Source organism: Hemicordylus capensis, chromosome 6 (genome assembly GCF_027244095.1).
Source record: "Hemicordylus capensis ecotype Gifberg chromosome 6, rHemCap1.1.pri, whole genome shotgun sequence".
NCBI classification, from domain to species: Eukaryota; Metazoa; Chordata; class Lepidosauria; order Squamata; family Cordylidae; genus Hemicordylus; species Hemicordylus capensis.
In genome coordinates this window covers 102,805,954-102,814,626 of record NC_069662.1, presented here as the reverse complement: position 1 = coordinate 102,814,626, position 8,673 = coordinate 102,805,954, and the positions used below count along the sequence as shown (strand labels likewise).

The window sequence follows — 8,673 nt, the reverse complement described above, 5'->3', positions numbered from 1 at the left end:
TGACAGGCAGTGAGTCCTATCAGCCTTAATCTGACCCTCAGGGACTGGATGGGCCCTACAATTGCTCAGGTGCCTCCCTTTCTTACTGTTCCTTATCTTCTATCTATATAATTTAATTCTCCTAAATGTACCCATAATCCTATGTGCGGCAGCTCTTGCGAGAGCAGCTGCCTAGGGGATAGCGACAGGGATGGGAGATAATGGCAGCGGCAGGTCCGGCCACCCGCCGGGAGGAGGTGGCAGGCCAGCTTACTGGCTTGCAAGCCAGAAATCATGGGGTGCAGGAGAGAGGAAGCAGGCCAGCCTGCCGGCCCACCAGAGAACATGGGGGAGAGGCACCGAGAAGCAGGTGGCAGGGGGAGCGGCCGACCAGGCAGAAAACCAGGCATGCCAGCATTGGGGGTGGGGGAACAGCAGCAGTGGGTAGACCGGCCGGAGGCACAGATGTTCTGTGCCCAGCCCAGCTAGTAACGTATAATCTGGCATTGCAAAATGAAATAGCAAAGTTACTGAGAGGATTGTATATAGGCAATCAGCCTTTAAATACTAGGCCTGCTGAATATTTAAAACAACTTATCAATAACAAAATTCAGGAGAGCTGACTCTCACCCGCCTTAATGCACTCCCCCACTGCAGTTCTAGAGGGGAAGTTCAAAAAGATACCTTACTCAGCTCACTTTTGCCCATGTGGCTCAGGTGACATAGAAACCACTGCTCATGTGCTCTGTTGTGCTTTTTACAAGGATATTGGTTTAAATTTTATTTCCCTTTTGTTAAAGGATTTTCCTAGCCACACTGACAAATTTTATTTGGATTATTTGCTGTCCAATTTTAAAGAAAGGGTTTCTTGCACTGTGGCCAAGTTTTGTTATATTGTCTGTAAAACCCATAAAGAATTTATCATTTAATTGGCTGTTACCACTATTTTTTTTTAAGCTGGTTAGCGACCGAAATTATCTATAATCTAGCTGTTTTCCAGTTTTATTACTCAGCCTTTTATGTGTTTGTCTTCTCATGTCTTAACCTTTTAACATCCATTTTATGCCCCCCCCCTTTTATGCCTTTCATGCACTTTTATGACTTTTATCACTTCTCAGTCTTTTTAGGCCTTCATGCTTTTGGTGTATTCGTATCTACTATTTTTAGTCTTTTTAGTATGTAATTGCTTTTATCTACTCTCAAATTTAACATGTAATCATCCTTATAATTTATGCTGGTCTATAACTGTAATAAAGATTGGTTGATAGTAAAATATCCCAGATGTGTTTAGAGAACACCCTCACCCCAGAACACGAAGTACTGGATTAATGAAGATGCAGTCCAGACCTCCAAACTGACAAATGCCCTATTATACTAGGGATGGAGACAGAAATCTACTGTAGATCCTTGCACTATTCGCAGATGGGAGAGAAGCCCTTATTACAGTTCACTATAATATATACCCTTGCTTCTAGGAGGAAAACACACTGTTCATCATAGGTGCAGACCTTCATATCCATGTGGGCATCAAGTCACATATTAGCTGATGGCTGCCTAAGTGGGGTGCTCATTTGACACACATGGTAATTCACAGGTGCCACCAATTTGCACAGCAGGCTGCTTGATGGTATATATTTTACTTCTAGCTTTTTAAAAAAAGCTGTTAGATATATAAACACTCTCATGGGCAGCAAAGTACAGAGACTGACCCTAAGCTGAGTCAAGAGGAAAGACATTCAAACTCAAAATAACCCCTTTGAAGTCCAATGCTTCAAAGTTCAATTTTCTTAAAAGTGGCTGCTTCCATTCTTCATTGTTTATAGGGATATTGTTAATATTAAACATTACTTTTTTATAATTACTAACAAAAACACTCAGGAAATGAGTTTTCTGTTTCTAGTCTAGCTAATGTTGACCAAGGAAGACTTTCTAATTTCAGATAATAATTCTCTTATTTGCTAGTGTTAATAGTACATATTTTCAACTTCTCAATTTTCAACTGGCAAAATATCAGGCATGTCATACTTCAGGTTGCAGCAGCTTGTAGGTCAATTTCTAGCAGTACATATATTTTGTAAGTTAAGCTGTACACATTTGTGTATTTAAAGCAGTCATGACTGAAATTTGAAGCTGCTTTATACTGGATCAGACCATTAGTCTATTTTGCTCAGTACAATAATCAGAAAGGGGCCTTTTCCAATACTATGCCAGGTGTTGAATCTGGGATCACCATTCTTAAGAGTCCTAAAATGATTAGTTTTTTCTGGATAATTTGGTAAAATTAAAAAATAGACAACGTAAGTTCATGCTAGATGTACATTAACAGAAAATTTATTGACTGCTGACAGTTTATGCTTTTTTGGGAGGAGCAGAGGCCTTTTGGGGAGGAGCAGAGGCCTTTTGGAGCTTCTTTACTTCATGCTTGATGATCCTGTTTCTCTGTAACAGACAACATTGTATATGGTTAGGAACTAAAAGTTAACAGAATACCCAGTTTTATTATTCCAAACTATTATTCCTACTTAGTCACATATGGGCAACTGAAAGGATATGGTCTGTACTCTTGATGGAGAGGATTTTACAAGATCTATGGCCAAGCATTTCTGCTTTCATTTTATAAAACTATTACCTTCTATATTGGTGTGGCCACACAGAAAAGAATATAGTTCAAGTATATACTTCTGCCCAAATTGTTTATAGGTACATATTTGATATTACAAATATACAATTTCCTCTTGCATAGTGAACAGATCACCTACTAAATAGAAATGAAAATAGTACAGGAGGGGCAGCAGAAGTTAGATAATAGATGTGGCATTTTAAAAGGCTCTACCTCAGAAGCAGTGTTCAGGAATGACTTTGCCCACTGCCTTCATAAGAGGTCATATTTTATAACATTTTATCAATGCACCAATGACTGAGTCACAAAAGTTCAAGGAGTATTATTTTCAGCTGTACACAAAGAATACCTTCAGGACCAATCATGTATTTAAGTGGTTTTCTTGAGCAACAGTAGTGCCAACAAAAAACAAATCAGACTTAACAAGTTGCAAGGAATTCAAGCCAGAATTAAGCATTCTATCCCATTTTCCCCTTTTAAGGGATCATTAATAGTCACTTGCTTCTCTAATCAAATATCCATTACCTAATTTTGGTCACATGTAGCAATGGTAACTTGGACAAACAGAAGCAAGAACTGGGCTGCACATGGATGCAGCTGCAACAATTTCTGCTATTATGGTGGCTAAGGAAAGCGCTACAGAAATCACTGCTGACTATATTAATGTACATACTATCATCCATATAACTGCAGACATGTATGGATGCTCAGAGAGAAGGGTAAGCCTCTGTGAGAATGGACATTAAGACTGTACATTAGCTCTGCACGGCTTTTGAAAGCAATTATTTTGAACAAAATAAATCAGTTATACCCAATATACCTACCATTTTCTTGGCCTTCATGACCTTGTAGCGATCAAAATCTGACATCTTGGATTTCTGCAAAAAGGTTTTCCAGGTTGGACAAAGTTTAATTTACTAGATATGTAAACATCCTTATTAAGTAACTCAAGATCCTGATGTCTTGCTGAAATAAGCAAACTGTTTTCAACACACACATACTTCACTCCTATTAATATCTACAATCTGATCTGAATGTTCTTTATAAAGTTATCTAGGTGGACAGAATGTAGCCACCAACATAAACAGAACACAGACAGAATGGTGCAGCAGAGAAGTAACTTGCCTAGGGAGCAAGAGGTTGCTGGTTCGAATACTCACTGGTATGTTTCCCAGACTATGGGAAACACCTATATAGGGCAACAGCAATATAGGAAGATGCTGAAAGGCATCATCTCATACTGCGCAGGCGATGGCAATGGTAAACCCCTCCTGTATTCTACCAAAGAAAATCAGATAGCTCTGTGGTCGCCAGGAGTCGACACCAACTTGACAGCACAACTTTACCTTTAGGTGGACAGAACAGCCCGATTAAATATTTTTCACACAGTTTATTACCAAAGCCTTTCTATACATTTAGTTTTGAATATTCTGAAGGAAGTTAGCAGGAATATCTATATACTAGCTGGGCTGGGCACAGAGCATCTATGCCTCTAGTTTCCCCTGCCTGCCACAGATTTCTTTTCCCGCCCCCCGTTTTGTTTCCCACCTCGCCCACGCCTTCCTCTCCCCCCGACGGCAGCTCACTCGCTCGCTCACGAGCTGCCATGCATGGGATTAGCGACCGGTACACCTTAGAGAAATATATATAGATGTTATGCCTTATTTCCACTCACTACTACAATTAATACCCTAGAGCTAAAATTGCTTTCAGAAATAAATGCAAGCGCTACAATCTTAACCCCACAAATTAAAATCTGCCCTATTAAACAATTAAAATTTTAGTCGACTAGCTTTACTACTAGCTGGGCCAGGCGCAGCGCATCTGCATCTCTAGTTCTCCCCCATTCCCTCGCCCCTGTTGCCCCCCCCGCCTTGTGGCCAGCAGGTGGGCCGGAGAGGGAGGCTGAGCCACCCCCTCTGCCGCCATTGTCTTCTCCCCCCGACCCCCGTCAGAGTTCTTGCCTTTTGGCCAGCAGACGGGCCAGAGAGGGAGGATGCACTGCCCTTTCCACCCTGTTCCCGTTGCTAATTGGCAGCTGCTCGCGAACTCTCACGAGCGCTGCCACGCATGGGATTAGCCACGGGTACGTCTTCGAGAAATAAATATATAGAAGATAGATAAAAAATTAAAACTTTCAGCCTATTTTTAAACATTTTTATATGTTATGCCTGCTGTGTTAAAACAGCTCCTGTTAACATCTCTGTGCCTATGCTATCCTCTGCCATCTGTGCCTCACAGCAATGTCAAACAGTACATGAATAGAAGGGGAGAGCAGAGCTCTTCGCAGCCCCATGAGCTAAAGTCAAAAGGGCATTGAGTGGCCTTGACAGTGTACCACTGATGTAGCACCTGGGAATGCTAGCACCATGGCACTATTAAGGCTTTCAAAGAGGTAGTGGGGCAGGACTGAATTTCAGCTGCAGCAGTGAAAATTTCTACTACTGAAATCAGCTCCAAGCATTCAGCTGCCCCATCATTCAATCATGCTCTAACATCCCATTTGGATTACTGCAATGTCTTGTATGAGAGACTGCCCTTGAAAAGGGTTCAGGAACTAGAGTTAGTACAACGTATGGCAGCTAGGTTCATGATTGGAATGGGGAATCTAAAACACATTTTGCTAGATTGCAAAACACAGCGGCACTGGCTTACCAGGCCATTTCCTGGCCCAAGAAAAGGTGCTGGTTTTAACTTTTAAACTCTAAAAGGTCTAGGAACAGGGCACCTCAAGGACTGCTTTCTCTCACACGAATGTATCCAACTAATAAGACCCTCAGGGGCCCTTCCATGGGTCCCTCCCTCAGAGGTGAGGCAGATGATGACCCAGAATACAGCACTGTCTGCTGTGGCATCCCAACTCTGAAAAATTCACTTCAGTGCCAGGCTTCAACCTGGCATTGAGCCCAGTATGTTTCAGAACTTTCAATATGTTCTGGTTTTACAGAACATTTATCTGGGCTTTACAACAACCAATATTTATATACCACTTTTCAACTAACGTTTCCAAAGCAGTTTACATAGAAAAATAATAAATAAGATGGATCCCTGTCCCCAAAGGGCTCACAATCTAAAAAGAAACATAAGATAGACACCAGCAACAGTCACTGGAGGTACTGTGCTGGGGGTGCATAGGGCCAGTTACTCTCCCCCTGCTAAATAAAGAGAATCACCACATTTTAAAAGGTGCCTCTTTGCCCAGTTAGCAGTTTTAGTTTTCTGTGGCTTCATTTTCCTTATTGCTAAATATATGGTTTTACATTTAACATAAACTGCTTGAGAAGCCTGGCCTGAAAAGCACTATAAGCAATAAAAAAGTAAATGTTTAGTTAGTTAATGCCAATTTAGTTCAGCATGATACATATATGAAGCGGTTTTAAAAACATACCTTCTCTCTGGCCTCAATTTTTTTTGCCCATCTTGTGGCTTTCCACTTCTCATTAATGTTTTCCTTCTCCCAAGCAGCTCGTACATATTTCTGACGAGCACTAAATTAAAAGAGGAAACATTTTATTATAATCAACTTCAACTTTCATTTACAGATTAGTCTTAACTACGCAGAATGTACTAAAGACATTATACATTATATTTTCCTATTTCAGTCTCCAGGGAATGCTAAATGCTTGCTTAATCAAAAGCTTGTAACTTCAAAAATATTCTAGAGAGACTTCAGAGTTCTAGGAGTCATTAACAGCTTTTAGAAAAATACTCAAATACTTAGCAAGCTTTTAAGGTGGGGCAGAAGTTGAGTCCTTTAAAAAAAAAAAAAGAACATTCAGTCTCTTACACAGTTTGACCATTTCTCTGAAAGGAATGGGCAAAAACATTTCCATCCTGAGAAGAGGGCCATGGTCACAAATTGCAAGTTCTTCTATAAGCTCATCCCTAGTATCTGTGATATATATATATAGCTACGCTTCTGCACAAACATGACTCCATCATGGTTTTTTCCTGGGAAACTGAAGTCTTTCAAGAAGAACCCCTAAACGCTGCACAATTACCAGAAAGTGTCCGATATATCTCAGCACATGCAATACAGGACTTGCTATCGAACAGATTTATACCATAAGTTTTGATTGGTACATTATTCAGATTTTTTTAAGTTGGCATCCTAAAATGGGCTGTTGACAGCATTCCATGCACCCCTTATACATGCCAGCATGGATGATACAGCTATACAGCTTTGTTTTGAACAACGTACATAGTATTAAGTAGAACAGAACTTCAGCTTAGCAGCATGAACTCCACACAATATATATTTACCCCACTTGTTTTGAACACCATCCTTTTTAATTTTAATTCTGAACACACACAAAATCTTTAACACAGATCATCTGTGATGCAGGAAAGCCTTATCCCACTGCACATACTCAGAAAAGCTTTCAAATTTGACAAACCGTATCACCTTTTTAAAAGTGCAGTAATAATGCAGGCTATTTCCATGTTGGCCTAAGCTAAGTTAAAGAAGCAGTGATTTTGGAATACCAGGATAACCAACCTGTGAGGAAACTTGAGAACGAAGTCTGTCAGCTGCATGCATTTGAAGGGCATAGCCTGCCTTCTGACACCACTGCAGGGACCATCTACTAGTGCCTAGAGGTGAGGGAAAAGTGTAGATTTTCTTAAGATAGTAGATTTTTCAAATAGTCCTTTAACTCAACCTCAGAAAAAAAAAAAGGAAACCTGAACCAATTCAGCTACCTCTAGGCCTGCATAATCTCCATTAGCAACAAGAGCAAGTAGAATCTTCTTGAAAGCCACATACCTCTCTTTGCCACCGCTGACTCCCTGCACCCGATATAAGTTCAATAGCAGGAAAATATAAGATCATTTTAAACAACACGGACATTCAAAATCACTCAAACCATCATCAGTTGAGGAGTTCCCAACATTTTTTTCTTATGCTTAGTTTGCAACAGGTCCTTAGCAGTCACAGGGTATGCCTAGAGCAGATGGTTATATTACTTACACTACCAGAAGGAATTAAACATACAGCAAGACAGTGTGCACACATGAGATCTTCCAGGACAATACAAACTGGTATCTTCAATGGCTAACACAGATCATACTGCCCCAGAAGTTATTTCTTCCAGATAACTAACAGAAAAAGAAAGAGAGTAACCCAGCAATTAAAGGCATAGTCCAAGCATTCGAACTTACCCTGTTTTGATCAATAACATCCACAATTGCTACCAGCTTGCCTGCATGTGGACCGAAGGAAATGTAGGCAACCCGACCGATCTCAACATAGCGCTTGAACACCTTAATGGAATAGATCATGAACGGATTTGAGTGAGCAACATACTACCCGACATTCACGAGCTATCAACCCTTCTCATAGCACCATGACAGGAAAGTGAACCCTTGTAAGAAGGAACCAGGGAGGAGGGCCTGGACCACGAAGGTGGCGGAGAGCCGAGGGCCGCACAGTGAAGCATTTTGGTGCAGGATCCGGCTCTTTCCGTCCTACGTTTTATAGCCACCCCCCCAATCCCGCTCCGAGTCCTCTTTCCGTCGGCTGGGTGAGGTGGTGGCGCTCAAGCACCAGCCTCGTTCCGCCGAGAGCGCCTAGGCATCAGGAGACTGTGTCTAGGAAAGGGGCCGGTGAGGGCCGACCGCGACTCCCGCCCATCTCGACTGATTTCTGCCACCCACCAGCCCCACAGGAGAAAGAGCGGCCTCCACAGCCACCCGCCCCCAAGGCCGCAGCCTCCCCTACAGCCCCAGGAGCGTTGCGGCTCCTCCTGGGCTCCCCTCTGCCCTCCTCCAGGGGCTCCCGCTCCTCCTCTTTTCTTCTCCCCGCCGCCATCCCCTATGAGAAGAGGATGGTCTCCGCCGGCCGTTTAATTGAGAACTCCCATCCCGGAAAGGGCAGCTGAGGGAAGCTCCACAGAACAGGCCTGAGCCACGCTCGCGCTCACCATGATGGCCACCCCACGAGCCGACAAAAAAAGAAAGAGCCGCTTCCGCTACCATCCGGATACCTCCGCCAACATCATGCTGCGCAAGCGCACAGGCAGACGAGGCGGGACCGGACGAGGAGATTTTTGTCTGTGCAGGGAATGTACCAATGA

General features: G+C 42.4%; 1 protein-coding gene across 1 annotated transcript; it reads right to left on the bottom strand.

Moving 5' to 3' along the window:
* Positions 1-2,288: 2,288 nt before the first annotated feature.
* RPL14 (ribosomal protein L14) lies at positions 2,289-8,673 on the bottom strand. Its single transcript, XM_053263858.1, has 6 exons — positions 8,521-8,673; positions 7,760-7,861; positions 7,098-7,192; positions 5,988-6,087; positions 3,424-3,477; positions 2,289-2,418 (listed from the first exon to the last, which is right to left on the bottom strand). The coding sequence occupies exons 1-6, from the start codon at positions 8,521-8,523 to the stop codon at positions 2,329-2,331; spliced, it is 444 nt and encodes a 147-aa protein (XP_053119833.1). The 5' UTR covers positions 8,524-8,673; the 3' UTR covers positions 2,289-2,328.

Excerpts from the sequence above, each read along its gene's own strand:
- RPL14 (XM_053263858.1), bottom strand. Across the intron at positions 7,193-7,759 it reads ATGTTATTGATCAAAACAGG|GCACTAGTAGATGGTCCCTG; the intron begins GTAAGTTCGAAT and ends CCTCACCTCTAG. Across the intron at positions 3,478-5,987 it reads AAATTGAGGCCAGAGAGAAG|AAATCCAAGATGTCAGATTT; the intron begins GTATGTTTTTAA and ends ACCTTTTTGCAG.